Source organism: Gadus macrocephalus, chromosome 1 (genome assembly GCF_031168955.1).
Source record: "Gadus macrocephalus chromosome 1, ASM3116895v1".
Classification (NCBI taxonomy): domain Eukaryota; kingdom Metazoa; phylum Chordata; class Actinopteri; order Gadiformes; family Gadidae; genus Gadus; species Gadus macrocephalus.
The window spans coordinates 6,552,655-6,568,967 of record NC_082382.1 but is presented as its reverse complement, the minus strand read 5'-3'; the positions used below and the strand labels follow the sequence as shown (position 1 = coordinate 6,568,967).

The following is a 16,313-nucleotide window of genomic DNA, read 5'->3' as shown; positions in this document are numbered from 1 at the left end:
CCCCCCCCCCCACTGAGGAGCGCTGCCACTGATGGACCCTTCCACATGTTCCTAACAACGGACCTGTTTTGATGATGACTTGAGTTCACCAGATTAGGAAGGGGGTGTGGTGTAGATAAATGCATTCCACGGCAAGCGTGCTGTCTCGGTTAAACCACTGCATTCACTCTTTTGTGTGTTATGCCGTAAAGTAAATTCCAACCGTCGACATAGCTTTAGAGTGGGTGGCCATGTATTCATCAACTGCATAGTTGAGTTGGGGCCTTTTCTCTGTGCGTGTGTTGTGTTGGCACGGTTGGCAGGATGCTGGCATGGCTGATGGCGTGCCAGCAGTCTGTCTGTGGTCACTGACATTCTTGCTTTCAGTCTGCTGAAACGTCCCCCAGTGGAAGTGGTTGTAAACGAGGGTGTGTGTGTCTCACTGTGCGTGCGACTCTTGTCTGATTTGGAATGATATGCGGTTGTAGCCGTCATAAGTGTCCCAGGTATCGTCATTGATTCGGGGGTTTGGTTTGGGTTGTGGTCTGGTTCTTTTTGAAAAGCATGCCCCTCTGTTGTAGATGTGTGCAATAGTTGCCATGGCACCAACCAGACACTATCAGGAAGTAGCTCCTGCAGAACAGTGTGTGTGTGTGTGTGTGTGTGTGTGTGTGTGTGTGTGTGTGTGTGCGCGCGTCTATGGTAATTCACAATGCGTCTTACTTTCCGTCCCCCTCTCCTCGGCCTCCTAGGTGATCACTCCAGAGGAGATCGTTGACCCCAACGTGGACGAGCATTCGGTCATGACCTACCTGTCCCAGTTCCCCAAAGCCAAGCTGAAGCCCGGCGCTCCCCTGAGACCCAAGCTCAACCCAAAGAAGGCGCGCGCCTACGGACCAGGTACCCACTGGTGACCCCGGGACCCCCACCCGCCAGTGCTCCCATCAACAGCTAGGGGGGGGATCTGAGGGGACGGACGCCGTTAACCCCTTTGTTCAACCTCTCTCCCGGCCAGGCGTGGAGCCCACTGGCAACGTGGTGATGAAGAAGGCGGTGTTCACCGTGGAAACCATCAGCGCTGGGATGGGAGAGGTGCTGGTGTACGTGGAGGACCCCGCGGGACACAGAGAGGAGGTATCGCTTTCGCTTTGTCTCGCTCTCAAAACTCTCCATTCTCTTTTAACTCCGTACACCAACACATCTACCAGGACCTCGCACTGAAGATTAAAGTTTTTGTTTTTTCTGGTTCCCTGAACAGTTATCAGTTTTTTTTTTTTTGTTTGTCCTTCAGGCTAAAGTGACGGCCAACAATGATAAGAACCGCACCTACTCCGTATTCTACATTCCCAAAGTCACTGGAATGCACAAGGTAATTTTTTTGAGTTCCTATGTTATGCAGTCCTATTGGTAGCCCCTTTGAGGATGTGTTTGCCCACAGAGTGTTTGCCCACAGAGTGTTTGCCCACTCTCCCTGGTATCCAAGCTGACCAGGCAGGGAGCTCTGGCTCTCTGGACAGTAACTCATCCCCCCTGCTGCGCTAGGTCACGGTGCTGTTTGCAGGACAGCACATCTCCAAGAGCCCCTTTGAGGTTGAGGTGGGCATGGCCCAGGGAGACTCCACCAAGGCCACCGCCCAGGGACCTGGCCTGGAGCTGACGGGCAACATCGCAAACAAGGCCACCTACTTTGACGTTTACACCGCAGGTCGGTGTGATGTGCCCGACTGGTGCAACACAGTAGTTGCAACTTGAATTTTTATTCAATGTCGATTCAGAAGAACTGCATTTCATTGCATTATCTGTCCAAAACGTTCTCTCCTCTGGTCCTTTCCCGTCCAACCCTTGCGTTGCTCCATCACCCCTCCTCCTCCAGGCGCTGGTGTTGGGGAGGTGGAGGTGGTGATCATGGACCCCACCGGGAAGAAGAACACGGTGGAGTGCACCATCGAGGACAAGGGCAACAGCAGCTACCGCTGCACCTACAAGCCCACCCAGGAGGGCCAGCACATCGTCTACGTCACCTTCGCCGGGGGGGCCATCAGCAAGAGCCCCTTCACCGTCACCGTGGGAGAAGGTGAGGGAGTAGACGGGGAGGTAGGGAGGGAGGGGGGGCGCGAGTTCAGAAGTAAGGTGGCATGTCCCAGGAGTGGGGAATACTAGGAAAGAACCGGACTACTACTACTGATGCCGCTTTTCCACTGCATGGTACCAGCTCGACACGACTCGACTCGACTCAGCTCGCATTTTTTGCGTTTCCACCGCGGTACCATGGTATCTGGTACCTGAAGTGGCTGCTTTTTCTAGTACCCGCCTCGCTCTAGGTTCCAAGCGAGCTGAGCCGATGCTAAAAGGTGACGTCGGCAGACGGCCGACACTGATTGGCCAGAGAGTGTGACGAAGTCACGAGAGCGACATGGCAACCATGCTGGTAACAGCCATAGCAGCGCCGCAGCCAACATGTTCCACTTCTTCCACTTCTTCAACATGCCAGCTAATAATACGAACACGAATACCATCGCATCGATGTCCTCCATTGTTGTTATGTGGGTTCTGTCCATGTGTGGGTTGCGTAGGTGTTGTTTGCATCGCGTACAAAAATACGTCACGGCCCTTTCGCGCAGCCGACCCCGCCCACGTCCAGGAGGTACTATTTGCGGTGGAAAAGGACCCGTGCTGCTACCGTGTCGAGTCGAGTCGAGTCGTGTCGTGTCGTGTCGTGTCGAGTCGTGTCGAGTCGAGCTACATGTGCGGTGGAAAAGCGGCATAATACTACTGCTAGGGCTTTGAGAGCAGTTTCACTTTATCGAGAGGAAGATAAACCCTTTATTTTGTCTGGCCCTAATGGTTTCCAAACAGGAAGCGGATGAAAGGAGGGTTTAGTATCAGGGAGAGAAGGAAGGAATGTGGAATGACATGATGGTTGTGGAATACAACGAAAGAGTAAAGATGGAAATTTAAAGTACCCCACTATTAAATGCTACCTCCTCTGGAGAAATGTAGATGACTATTAAAAATTAAGTTTTACTCAATCTAATGCCAGGTCACCATTTTTCCTGGTCACTAATTGGTGCCAATCAGATCCAGTCTTTGTAATTGTTATGTTATTGGTATCGTATTTGTTTGGTGTCTTTTCTGCAGTTGAATTGCAGTTTTTGGTTCATGATTGATTTTTGTTTTTACAATCCTGCTTTTTTTTATACTGATCAAAAAGAAGAATTATAATTTTACAACTTTACTTACTTCTCCCATGCGTCTCAAGTGGTAAGTGGTTGTGTGTCCTCTGTTTCCTTTCCCTTAACTGGATTCTTTGCCTGCTCTTTATGCCTTCTACTCTTCTACTCTGCCAACCCCCCCCCCCCCCCCCCCCCCCCCCCCCCCACCTCCTGCTCCCCATAGATGCCTGGTGGTATCTCCTCTCTCTCCGGAGCCGCCTCTTCCTTCTGCTGTCATTTCCTGTTTCCTGGGATCTCTCTTGGGTACCCACTATGTCTCTCTGTGTGTGTGTGTGTGTGTGTGTGTGTGTGTGTGTGTGTGTGTGTGTGTGTGTGTGTGTGTGTGTGTGTGTGTGTGTGTGTGTGTGTGTGTGTGTGTGTGTGTGTGTGTGTGTGTGTGTGTGTGTGTGTGTGTGTGTCATGTCTCTACCTGACTAACTTCCCTTGGTTGCAGTTGTCTGTCATCTTGCCCCAACAAGGAGGCTGACTCAAACATCCCGAGTGCTGTGTTTCCTTATTTTGAGTCCTAAAGCTGCATATGGAAATACTTGCCCTAACTAGCAGTACATTAAAGTACTCCTGTGATTTGGTTTTAGTTTTTATACAAAATTTTCAGCACGGTGGTAATGTCAAATTTAGTTTTATGTGTGTGTAATGCGCTGCAGACATATCGATATGGTGAATATAGAATACAGTGTTGACTCCAGTTACAATACAGTGTTGACTGTATTTAGGTTAAGCAATGAAGTAAGTTAACTGTGAAAACTGTATTCTATGAAGGAACGCTTCTCAGTATCCTGAGCATTGGGGTGTCCAGAGTTGGGCCCAATGACTCAGCTTTTCCAATTTCATATTATTAATATCAGGCGTTGTCACACTGCTTCCTGCAGCGATAACTCAATGTCTAAAAGGAGCTGTTGAGTGCTCAGTTCTTCCGAGCTGCAGATGGGTCGTGTTTCTGTATCGGTTCCCCCACGCCTCATTCCTGTCCTCTCCACTGAAACCACAGCTGTCACATGTGGTTGACATCTTGCAGTCAGAATTGTCACCCGTTTTGCCAGCCCGCCAACGCCTCGCGCTCTTCTGTGGCTAACGCTCTGTTTCCGCCTGTTTCAGCCTGTAACCCTAGCCTGTGCAGGGCCAAGGGCCGCGGGCTGCAGCCCAAGGGCCTCAGGGTGAAGGAGACGGCCGACTTCAAGGTCTACACCAAGGGAGCCGGCACCGGGGAGCTCAAGGTCACCATCAAGGGCCCCAGTGAGTGAGGCCGCTCGAACCAATGGCAGAGCTCTGTTCCCCGCTGTACCAACCAATAGCAGAGCTCTGTGCCCCGCTGTATCAACCAATAGCAGAGCTCTGTTCCCCTCTGTACCAACCAATAGCAGAGCTCTGTTCCCCGCTGTACCAACCAATAGCAGAGCTCTGTTCCCCGCTGTACCAACCAATAGCAGAGCTCTGTTCCCCGCTGTATCAACCAATAGCAGAGCTCTGTTCCCCGCTGTATCAACCAATAGCAGAGCTCTGTTCCCCGCTGTATCAACCAATAGCAGAGCTCTGTTCCCCTCTGTACCAACCAATAGCAGAGCTCTGTTCCCCGCTGTATTCTCCATCACCATCGTCCCCTCCCTCCTCTCACAATCTGAACCCAATCTGATGATATTTAAATGATGCTTTTATTTACCGTTGTTGATTTGTGTCTTAACATGTCTTGCAATTGTTCACCACTACACCAAGAACTAGCTCTACAAAACGCTTTTTTTGGACACAGCGTTAACATGTCTGTTTGGAAAAGTTTTAATATGTCTGTTTGGACACAGAGTTAACATGTCTTGTTTGGACACAGAGTTAACATGTCTGTTTGGACACAGTTAACATGCCTTGTTTGGACACAGAGTTAACATGTCTGTTTGGACACGGAGTTAACATGCCTTGTTTGGACACAGAGTTAACATGTCAATGTGTTGCAGAGGGTCTTGAGGAGCCGTGCAAGAGGAAGGATCTGGGAGACGGAGTGTATGGCTTTGACTACTACCCCACCAACCCCGGGACCTACAGCATCACCATCACCTGGGGCGGACAGCACATCCCTCGCAGGTACACGCCTGTAGCGACCCTTAACCAGACCGTTAACCAACCGGGACCAGCATTGTTACAGACAGACAGACAGACCCTGTGGCTCTGAGTGACGCGGTGTGCTCTCCCCAGCCCCATCGAGGTGAAGATCGGGGCGGAGGCGGGGCAGCAGAAGGTGCGGGCCTGGGGCCCCGGGCTGGACGGAGGCGTGGTCGGGAAGTCGGCTGACTTTGTGGTGGAGGCGGTCGGCGACAACGTGGGCACGCTGGGTGAGGGACGCACCTTCCCACGCACACACTGAGGGGGGGGGCGGCCACGAGGGCCCCCTCTGGGAGAATGTTTAAAATGAGCGTCACACTTTGTCATCAGTGCTAGTGCTTTTACTCCTTAAACAGTGATGGAAGAGCCCTGTCACTGACCAAGCATGTTGTCCACCATCTATTGAATAACGGACAGGTTGGGGGGGGGGGGGGGGGGGAACCGGCTGACAAGTTTGGAGAGTCGAGGTTCTACTCTATTTACAAACTAGCTGGGCTAGCTAAACTGGGTTAGCTAAAATGGGTGTGCTGGGTTAGCTTAGCTGGGTTAGTTTAGCTGGGTTAGCCTTTCTAGCTGGGTTAGCTGGGTAAGCTGTGCTAGCTGGGTTAGCTGGATTAGCTGTGCTAGCCGGGTGTGCTGGGCAGGCTGTGCTAGCTGTGTTGGAGCTGTTCGCCCATCAGACCGTCTGACGGCCCGCTGTCCTCCAGGCTTCTCCGTGGAGGGGCCCTCCCAGGCCAAGATCGAGTGTGACGACAAGGGCGACGGCTCGTGCGACGTGCGCTACTGGCCCACGGAGGCCGGCGAGTACGCCGTGCACGTGCTCTGCAACAGCGAGGACATCCAGCACTCGCCCTTCATGGCGGAAATCGTCAACCCGCCGGGGAAAGACTTCTACCCCGACAAGGTGCGAGCGCCGGCACGTCCAACACGCACACACACCTCACTAGTAGAGAGTGAACACGCATGCATGCACCCACAAACATTTAACAGATGGGGAATCGTTGCCACACGCGCGCGGTTACGAGAGCGCTGAACCCTGCCGAGGTGCCCTCGTCAGTGTGTGTGGTTCCTTATTTTGTGGCCGTGCAGGTGAAGGCCTTCGGTCCCGGTCTGCAGAGCACTGGGCTGGCTGTGGGGAAACCCACAGAGTTCACCGTCGACGCCAAGCTGGGAGGCAAAGCGCCCCTGAAGATCGTGGCTCAGGTACGAGTGGGTCTGGGGTTGGGGGGGGGGGGGGGGGGGGGGGGGGTCAATAAATCAATAAAATCTAAAAAATATAATAAAAATAATGCGATTAATCGCGATTAAATATTTTAATTGCGATTAAATATTTTAATCGCTTGACAGCCCTAATTAAAACCCATCTGTTGTTCCTCTGGCGCCCACAGGACGGGGAAGGGACCCCCGTGGACGTCCAGATGAAGGACAACGGCAACGGGACGTACGCCTGCACCTACACCCCCCGCAAGGCCCTGAAGCACACGGTGATGGTCTCCTGGGGCGGGATCAACATCCCGGACAGCCCCTTCAGGGTGAGCGCTCGGCACCGCAGAACTGTTTAGTGGCTCAGTCCAGCGTTGAACCGTACGGCGTCCTTCCTGCGGAGGCCCCCCCCCCCCCCTCCCTCTCTTAACCGGGCTGCGTTGTGTTCATGTTGGGACAGATGACCATCGGCGCCGGCTGCCACCCCAACAAGGTGAAGGTGTCTGGACCGGGAGTGGCCAAGACCGGCCTCAAGGCCTTCGAGCCCACCTACTTCACGGTGGACTGCGCTGAAGCCGGCCAAGGTGGGCTTCTCTAGGGTGGACCAAGAGACCATGAGAGTGTCTACTAAGATTATTTGACGAGTTCGATGAGTGGGGTTTGATTATTATTATTTGATTATGTTTGTCATTGTGTACCGTTGAGCCGACGGCTCAACGGTACACAATGACAAACAGTGAATGGGGTTTGACCGCTAGTTTACATGTAGAGGTCATTGAAGATGGTCATTGAAGATGGTCTCCATGTATGTTTCAGTCTGCATGTAGACTGCAGACATTGGGTTGGCCCCCTTACCACATGGAGAATGTATATAGTCTATGTGTATTGACCTACCACTATGTTTGCATGCATGCAGGTTGGTTGTAAATGTAGGAAAACGCATCTAGGTATTCCACATTATTGTTGATTGGACAGAGCTGTTGGACGGTAGTGATTGGACCAACATGGTGTCGTGTTAAATCTAGGGGACATCAGCATCGGGATCAAGTGTGCTCCCGGAGTGGTGGGCCCGGCCGAGGCGGACATCGACTTCGACATCATCCGCAACGACAACGACACCTTCACCGTCAAGTACACACCGCCCGGCGCCGGCAGCTACACCATCATGGTGCTGTTCGCCGACCAGGTGGGTGGGGCAAGAGTGTGTGCGTGTGCGTGTGTGTGTGTGTGTGTGTGGTGATCACACACAATGGGTCCTATGCGCAGGTCAATGTGTTGTAGTTGTCCGTTATATAGTGTTCCGGGTGGTCAGGCCCATGTTCCTGTGTTCCCAGGCCATCCCGATGACCCCCATCAGGATCAAGGTGGACCCGTCCCACGACGCCAGCAAGGTGAAGGCGGAGGGGCCCGGACTCAGCCGCAGTGGTGAGAGCCCCCCCCCCCCTGTTCTCCTCCACTGTTCTCCTCCACCACAGGGGTTCAGGACCACCAACCCTCATTAGTCGGAGCCAGTGAGGGTCCCGTGTTCAAGAGGCTGCGGGCTTCACTGGGACATCAACCCGAGCTCCGCAGGACGGAGGGCATATCAACAGAAGAGGCGCAGCCTATTTTTGCACTAACTATGGTATTTGTGTGTGTGTGTGTGTGTCAGGTGTGGATCTGAACAAGCCGACCCACTTCACGGTCAACACCAAGGGCGCCGGCAAGGCCAAGCTGGACGTGGCCTTCAGCGGGCCGACCAAAGCCGAGGCCGTCAAGGACTTTGAGATCATCAACAACCACGACAACACGCACACTGTGAAGTACACGCCTGTGCAGCAGGTAAGCGCACACAGCGAAACACACACCTCGCCCCCCCCCCCGTCCTGCAGACAGTGTTATACCTAACGACGGTCTCCCCCCCCCCCCCCCCCGCCCAGGGTGCTCTAGGGCTGGCTGTGACCTACGGAGGAGACAACATCCCCAAGAGCCCCTTCAGCGTGGGCGTGGTGCCCTCGCTGGACCTCAGCAAGATCCAGGTCACCGGCCTCGGCAACAGTGAGTCATCCTGTGAGAGGGGGGCGTGGGGTGGGGTGTGCTGACCACAGAGAAGCTCTGCCCAGCACTGCTTCACATGTCTCTCTGACCTCTGTGTGACCCTCCCCTGTGTGATCTCTCAGACATGACCGTGGGCAAGGACCAGGAGGTGACGGTGAAGTCCAAGGGCGCCGGCGGCCAGGGCAAGGTCGCCGCCAAGGTGACCGGGCCTGCAGGAAAGCCTGTGGCCAGCAAGGTGAGCACTGGTCCCCGGATCACACCCGGCCCAACACTAAATCATTCTTGTGTCTTTCAGGATTTGCATTACAGCCGTGAATGTTGGCTGTGTGGTGATGAGTGAAAGCCGTGGTTCCGTCTGATGTGTGCCGCAGGTGGAGCCAGGCCTGAGCCCGGAGACCAGCCAGGTGAAGTTCATCCCCCGGGAGCAGGGGCCGTACCAGGTGGAGCTGACCTACGACGGAGCTCCCATCCCCGGCTCCCCCTTCAAGCCCACCGCCTACCCGGCCACAGACCCGTCCAAGGTGCCCCCCTCCTCCCTGGTTCCATGGGGCCCTCCTTCGGTCCTTGAACCCCCCGGACCCCCTGCGTCGTCCTGGTGGTCTTGCGGTCTGGTTCTAACGACGGCCTCTCCCTCAGGTGCGGTGTTCCGGCCCAGGCCTGGAGCGGGCCAAGGTGGGGGAGACGGGGGAGTTCGTGGTGGACTGTACCAACGCCGGGCCTGCCGAGCTGACCATCGAGATCATCTCCGACAGCGGCACCGAGGCGGAGGTCCACATCCAGGACAACGGGGACGGGACCTACACCATCACCTACATCCCGCTCTACCCGGGCTCCTACACGCTGACCATCCGCTACGGGGGCCAGGACGTGCCCAACTTCCCCGCACGCCTCAACGTGGAGCCGGCCGTGGACGCCAGCGGCGTGCGCGTCTTCGGGCCCGGAGTCGAGGGCAAAGGTACCGTTGGAACGGGGTCGTCCTGGCGGGTCTGTTCTGTGCGTCATGCGGTGTGAACGGTGATTCTCCTCACGCCTTGCTAACCCGGGCAAACCGGAGAGCTGTAGTGTCTTTTAGGTTAGGTTTAGTTCAGTCAGTGACCCCCGTTCATGCACTGACAGGGGGAGGGGCAGAAGCTCGTGGGTGCGGTGTCTATCTCTGGGACGCCTCCACACTTGGCTAGGAGGAAGCCAGGATGTCCGCTATCTCTTGGTAGCATTGTCCTAGCTAACGGTCTGGTTCCACATTTTTTCATAACGATGAATGAATCTAGGTTTGACCCTTCTTGGCGTTTACCTGACGCTCTGCTCCAACCTTTTGCTCGTTTTCAGTGGCCAGCAGAATTGACATCTCACACGGTCTCACACATCCGCTCTGAAGCGTTCTCACCCTCCTCGACACCTCCCCCCCACCCCCCGATACCTCCCCCCCCCCCCCCCCCTGACACCTCTCCCCGCTCTGCTGTCTAGGCGTGTTCCGCGAGGCCACCACAGACTTCACGGTGGACGCCCGTGCGCTCACGCAGAAGGGCGGCGACCACATCAAGACCCTGATCAGCAACCCATCAGGCAGCCGGACGGACGCCCTGGTCAGGGACCTGGGAGACGGGACCTACAGCGTGGAGTACACGCCCTACGAGGAGGGTGAGTAGTACGCCCCCTACGAGGAGGGAGAGTAGTACAGCCCCTCAGAGTAGTTGCCACCTGCTCAGAGGCCCCTGAGCTGACTTAGGCCCCTGAGCTGACTTGGGCCCCTGAGTAGGCTTAGGCCCCTGAGCTGACTTAGGCCCCTGAGTAGGCTTAGGCCCCTGAGCAGGCTTAATACGTGACTGTGTTCCCCAGGACCCAGAGGGGCCCCTGAGCAGGCTTAATACGTGACTGTGTTCCCCAGGACCCAGAGGGGCCCCTGAGCAGGCTTAATACGTGACTGTGTTCCCCAGGACCCAGAGGGGCCCCTGAGCAGGCTTAATACGTGACTGTGTTCCCCAGGACCCAGAGGGGCCCCTGAGCAGGCTTAATACGTGACTGTGTTCCCCAGGACCCAGAGGGGCCCCTGAGCAGGCTTAATGCAGTGACTGTGTTCCCCAGGACCCAGAGGGGCCCCTGAGCAGGCTTAATACGTGACTGTGTTCCCCAGGACCCAGAGGGGCCCCTGAGCAGGCTTAATACGTGACTGTGTTCCCCAGGACCCAGAGGGGCCCCTGAGCAGGCTTAATGCAGTGACTGTGTTCCCAGGACCCAGAGGGGCCCCTGAGCAGGCTTAATGCAGTGACTGTGTTCCCCAGGACCCCACAGCGTGGAGGTGGCCTACGACGGCAGTCCGGTTCCCAAGAGCCCGTTCCGCGTGGCGGTCTCGGAGGGCTGTGACCCGGGGCGCGTGCGTGTGCACGGCCCGGGGCTGAAGGGGGGCATCACCAACAAGGCCAACAAGTTCACCGTGGAGACCCGGTAAAGACCCCCCCCCGTCCCCCCCCGTCCCCCCCCCTCCTCAGACGTCAGAGCGGGACAGCGGAGCCCAGGGTGTGTCGTTGACCATGTGTGTGTGTGTGTGTCTTCCTCAGCGGGGCCGGCACCGGGGGGCTCGGCCTGGCCGTGGAGGGGCCCTCGGAGGCCAAGATGTCGTGCACCGATAACAAGGACGGCAGCTGCAGCGTGGAGTACATCCCCTACGAGGCGGGCACCTACAACCTGAACATCACCTACGGCGGCCAGCCCATCACTGGTAGGCTGCTCTATTACAGGCGGTCAGCCCATCACTGGTAGGCTGCTCTATTACAGGGGTCAGCCCATCACCGGTAGGCTGCTCTATTACAGGGGGTCAGCCCACCACCGGTAGGCTGGTAGGCTGCTCTCTGACACGGCGCTGGTGTAGTTGAGGGAAAGGACTGTCCTCAGACAGTGATGTTCTCCGTCCCTTTAGTGGGGATGGAAGTAGAGGTACAAAAAGAGAGTGAGGTGAGGTTAAGATGAACAATAAACAACAGGTATTGGTGGAGGAGACCACATGACCTCTATCTGAAGCCCCCCCTGCCCCCCCCCCCTCTGTGTCCACAGGGAGCCCGTTCTCCGTGCCGGTCAGCGACACAGTGGACAGCACCAAGGTGAAGTGCCAGGGGCCCGGCCTGGGGGCCAACGTCAGGGCCAACGTGCCTCAGGCCTTCACCGTGGACGCCTCCAAGGCGGGCGTGGCCCCGCTGCAGGTCCGCGTGCAGGGACCCAAGGGTAAGGGCCCCCGCAGGGTAGGGGTCCCCCAGGACACCCGTGCGTGTGCGTGTGCGTGTGTGTGGTTGATGACTCTCGTGTGTGTGTGTGTAGGTCTGGTGGAGCCCGTAGAGCTGGTGGATAATGGGGACCAGACTCACACCGTCAACTACGTCCCCACAAAGGAGGGGCCGTACTCCATCAACGTGCTCTATGCCGATGAGGAGATCCCCCGCAGGTATCAGCACACACACACACACACACACACACACACACACACACACACACACACACACACACACACACACACACACACACACACACACACACACACACACACACACACACCTGCCCACACACACCTGCCCACCCGCTACAAGAATTAGTGGGACAAAGAGTAGAAATGGAATATAAATATGAAAAAGTATCTCTGTAAAATCCCAGAGCAGATAGAACTGCACATCCATGCAGACGTATGAACCAGTGTCATGGTTAACCCCCCCCCCCCCCCCCAGCCCCTACAAGGTGAAGGTGCTGCCCACCCACGACGCCAGCAAGGTGCGTGCCAGCGGGCCGGGCCTCAACACCACCGGGGTGCCCGCCTCGCTGCCCGTAGAGTTCACCATCGACGCCAAGGACGCCGGAGAGGGCCTGCTGGCCGTGCAGATCACGGTGAGGACGGTGGCCCCCTACGTACGCCGCCTGCTAGCATGGAGCTAGCATGAAGCTAACACCAACCCCCCCCCCCCCCATCCCCCATCCCCCCAGGACCCAGAGGGCAAGCCCAAGAAGGCCAACATCCGGGACAACCAGGACGGGACGTACCTTGTGTCCTACGTCCCGGACATGACGGGCCGCTACACCATCCTCATCAAGTACGGCGGGGACGAGATCCCCTACTCGCCCTATCGCATCCGCGCCCTGCCCACCGGGGACGCCAGCAAGTGCAGCGTCACAGGTAGGGACCGCAGGGCACCGGGGCGGGGGGGTGTGGGGGGGGGGGGTCATGGGGGTCCCGATCATCAGTGGGGGAGGACTGAGGACTATAAAGACGGCCTTGTTGCCCATCCGTCCCTCCTCACCCGACAGTCGGAGGTTTCGGTCCCTTCTGTGTAGAGGCCGGCCCCTGTAGCACCACGCCTTCTTCTGAAACCTCGCTCTGCCCTGGAGGTTGGACTGAAGTGTGTAGTCATCACGCACCAGGAAACGCTGCGCCACGGCCCCTCCTCACGGGCGGGTTCCGGGTAGTCAACCCCAGAAGGACGGCTGGAGCTCTGAGCAAACTTCTGTGTTGGAGATGAGTGTAGTTAAGGTGTTGAGAAACCGAATGAAATGAGTTTCCTCACGCTGCACCAGTTTGTCCAGTTGATATCGATCATGTTCTTTGTATATGTTAGGCAAAGGGCTGTGTACTACACTCACCAGACTGTTGTCTCTCTCGCTGTGCTCCTCACCCCCACACAACGCCCTCCAAGCCCACACATCTGCTGAAGCACAGCCCTGACGCGCACACGCGCACACACGCGTGGGCGCGTGGGTGCGTGTGTGCACGTATGCACACATGCACACAGACCTACGTCACACACACCACTCCCCTGCTGCACATCCCCATCACCATTTTTTTTGGCCCCCTGCCCACACAAACACCACCCCCCCCCCCCCCCCCCCCCCACCACGCCCTACCGGACTGTCTTTTAAGTGTCACTCATATTTTTCTCACCCCCTTGCTTCTCACCGGTCTCTCCCTCAGTCTCGATTGGCGGTCACGGCCTGGGTAAGCCCTCGATGAAGCACCTTCTACAGCAGAGCCCGTTGTCTCTCTTCCTCTCTCTCTCTCTCTCTCTCTCTCTCAGCATGCAGGCATTGCGCCACCTTACCGGTTATTCCCCCCATAGAGGACCCTAACTCCCATAGATCCTCTTTCCTAAAGCAGCCTCTCGTAGTCCAGTGACGAGGCTAGACGAATGCACTAACTAGACTGATGGCATGGTGGAACTGCAGTCTTGCTAATCTAGCTTCGTGGTAGTTGATGACGTCGCCTGAATAACAGATAATTTACAATTAACGTGGTAGCAAGTAACACAAGTAACACATAACAGTCATGATGACTCCCTCCGGCTCCTGGTCATGGAATGTGCATGGTGGGTCTGTCTGTCTGTCTGTGTGTCTGTCTGTGGGGAATGATGTGTATTAATGAATGTGTGCGGATGTGAGAGAGTGTGTGCGTCTGCGTGACCACGCCCTGAGCCCTTCAGAGACAGACTGCGTTCCCCCCCCCCCCCCCCAGGCGCGGGCGTGGGGCCCACCATCCAGATCGGAGAGCAGACGGTGATCACGGTGGACGCCAAGGCGGCGGGGAAGGGCAAGGTGACGTGCAGCGTGTGCACGCCGGAGGGGGTGGAGCTGGACGTGGACGTGGTGGAGAACGAGGACGGCACCTTCGACATCTTCTACACGGCGCCGCAGCCCGGGGAGTACGTGATCTGCGTGCGCTTCGGCGGCGAGCACATTCCCAACAGCCCCTTCCAAGTGACGGTGAGTCCCCAGAGCACCGCAACCGACGCACGCCGACACACGCGCTCACAGACACGCATGCCAACACACACACATCCCCACAGCCCCCTTCCAAGGTTCCTGCTGAGGTTGCTGGGTGACACACTGTTTATTAACCACCACTCTATTTATTTCCCATCATCCTTCACTTGGACCTCCCCTCCCCTCCCAGGCGCTGGAAGGTGCGCCGTCAGACCAGTGCATTCAGACGAGCCAAATGCCCCAGTACTACGTTCCACAATCCTGGGTACCTAGACCTCCGCATCCCCCCCCCCCCTCTCCCCCATGTCCACCCCTCCGTCATGCTCATCCAACCTACCGCTGCTGGTGTCCCCGAGACCCTCCCCAGCCGCCCCCCCCCCCCCCCCCCCTCCTTTCTCAGGGCTCTTAACCCCAGTCTGACGTCATCCATCATTCTCTCTCATCGCAGGTGTCAATCTCTGAGATGATTGCTCCTCCTTCATCACCTACATTCATTCATTCATTCATTCATTCCTCCTCCTCCTCCTCCTCCTCCTCCTCCTCCTCCTCCTCCTCCTCCTCCTCCTCCTCCTCCTCCTCCTCCTCCTCCTCCTCCTCCTCGTCTGAACATGAGGCGTGGCACTGATGAAGGGCTGCACAGTAAAGTGGGACAAACTTTAGTTAATGTAGCGATGGTGCTAAATATTGCACTTTAAGTGCACTTGGAGGCGATGTTTTTAAAGCAACAAGGACAATGTCAATTGAATGTTCATAGTGTTGTTTTTTTTACTGTGCAGTGCAGCCCTACATTGTATAAATGCTTCATGTGAACTCGCAGGTGTACCCGTTTAGGAAGAAACTGTGGCCATTTTGTCAGTCATGAATGTAGGCAGTCCAGGTTCTCTGCATTTTACAAAATGTGCTTTTCTCATGCCTTTATTGGTCATCCTCCCCTGAACCTCGTGCCTTCATGTAGTCATGTCTCCGCCCCTCTCTCTTGTCTTTTCCTGTCCCGATATAACTCCCTCTCATTGTTTTGTGTCCATGTCGTCATGATCATCAACCATCCATTCCGTGGTCCTCCTCACCTCCTCTCCTCAGTTCATCCATCTCCCTGGCATCATTGGGTGTTTCCAGCTGTTTTTTTTTTGGCCAGCTCAAGGCCTTCCCATCAGCCGTCATCCTCTCAGCCATCCCTGCCTCCCTCTGTCTCTCCCCCCCCCCCCCCTCACACCACCCCCCTGCTAACTCCCCCCTGAAACGTGTCCTGTGCTGACGGTGCTACCCTGTGCCCCCCCCCCCAGGCCACCGACCGACCCCTGGGCATGAATGGCATGGATGTGGCCGGCCTGAGGCCCTTCGACCTGGTCATCCCCTTCACCATCCAGAAGGGAGAGATCACCGGTGGGTCTGGGCGCGCCAGCATAGCGTCGTACAGGCGTACAGTATACGACGGTATACAACGGTTCACTGGACGTCTTGCATGATGACGCCTTGCTCTGACGCCGTCCACCTGTCCGTCTCCCCCTCCCCGGTTAGGAGATGTCCGCATGCCGTCCGGCAAGGTGGCCAAGCCCGACATCGCCGACAACAAGGACGGCACGGTCACGGTGAAGTACGCCCCGGTGGAGGCCGGGCTTCATGAGATGGACATCAAGTACGACGGGATCCACATCCCCGGTAAGACCTGGAGTAGCCCTTCAAATAGAGATAATAGACTGGAAAGGAACGGGCTCCTATGATCCTTGACCTGTGGCGGTGAAATCCGGCATCTTATCGTGTATCATGGCAGTTACCAGAGTTGGTACAGGAAAAGGCAATAATGAATAATGACAGGAGGCCAGTCAAAAGGAGCAAAAGTCTTTCTGTTGCTTACTGTCACTCTGTTACTCTCTCCCCCCCCCCCCCCCCCCCCCCCCCCTCCCAGGGAGCCCGCTGCAGTTCTACGTGGACTACATGAACAGCGGTAACGTCAGCGCCTACGGGCCGGGCCTCATCCACGGGACGGTCAACAAGCCCGCCGTCTTCACGGTCAACACCAAGGACGCAGGAGAGGGTAGGCCC

The 16,313-nt window shown here is 56.5% G+C and overlaps 1 protein-coding gene across 5 annotated transcripts in view; it reads left to right on the top strand.

The window, feature by feature from the left end:
* Positions 1-16,313, top strand: part of flna (filamin A, alpha (actin binding protein 280)) — a 39,339-nt gene that overhangs the window by 13,539 nt on the left and 9,487 nt on the right. Inside the window, exons 5-36 of one of the 5 annotated variants that reach the window (XM_060055344.1) lie at positions 732-879; positions 995-1,113; positions 1,271-1,348; positions 1,522-1,684; positions 1,853-2,053; positions 4,308-4,445; positions 5,156-5,282; positions 5,394-5,530; positions 6,008-6,204; positions 6,390-6,503; positions 6,689-6,832; positions 6,964-7,087; positions 7,529-7,689; positions 7,838-7,928; positions 8,155-8,324; positions 8,423-8,540; positions 8,663-8,775; positions 8,912-9,061; positions 9,177-9,495; positions 10,005-10,178; positions 10,820-10,982; positions 11,096-11,256; positions 11,589-11,756; positions 11,850-11,973; positions 12,251-12,407; positions 12,504-12,693; positions 13,486-13,509; positions 14,023-14,270; positions 14,461-14,535; positions 15,554-15,653; positions 15,789-15,929; positions 16,177-16,305. In XM_060055344.1, the coding sequence (XP_059911327.1) occupies positions 732-879; positions 995-1,113; positions 1,271-1,348; positions 1,522-1,684; positions 1,853-2,053; positions 4,308-4,445; positions 5,156-5,282; positions 5,394-5,530; positions 6,008-6,204; positions 6,390-6,503; positions 6,689-6,832; positions 6,964-7,087; positions 7,529-7,689; positions 7,838-7,928; positions 8,155-8,324; positions 8,423-8,540; positions 8,663-8,775; positions 8,912-9,061; positions 9,177-9,495; positions 10,005-10,178; positions 10,820-10,982; positions 11,096-11,256; positions 11,589-11,756; positions 11,850-11,973; positions 12,251-12,407; positions 12,504-12,693; positions 13,486-13,509; positions 14,023-14,270; positions 14,461-14,535; positions 15,554-15,653; positions 15,789-15,929; positions 16,177-16,305 (4,666 nt within the window). Of the gene's footprint in view, positions 1-731; positions 880-994; positions 1,114-1,270; positions 1,349-1,521; positions 1,685-1,852; positions 2,054-4,307; positions 4,446-5,155; positions 5,283-5,393; positions 5,531-6,007; positions 6,205-6,389; positions 6,504-6,688; positions 6,833-6,963; positions 7,088-7,528; positions 7,690-7,837; positions 7,929-8,154; positions 8,325-8,422; positions 8,541-8,662; positions 8,776-8,911; positions 9,062-9,176; positions 9,496-10,004; positions 10,179-10,819; positions 10,983-11,095; positions 11,257-11,588; positions 11,974-12,250; positions 12,408-12,503; positions 12,694-13,485; positions 13,510-14,022; positions 14,271-14,460; positions 14,536-15,553; positions 15,654-15,788; positions 15,930-16,176; positions 16,306-16,313 lie in introns of all 5 variants that reach the window. The other 4 variants (XM_060055346.1, XM_060055345.1, XM_060055343.1 and 1 more) reach the window with 4 other exon arrangements.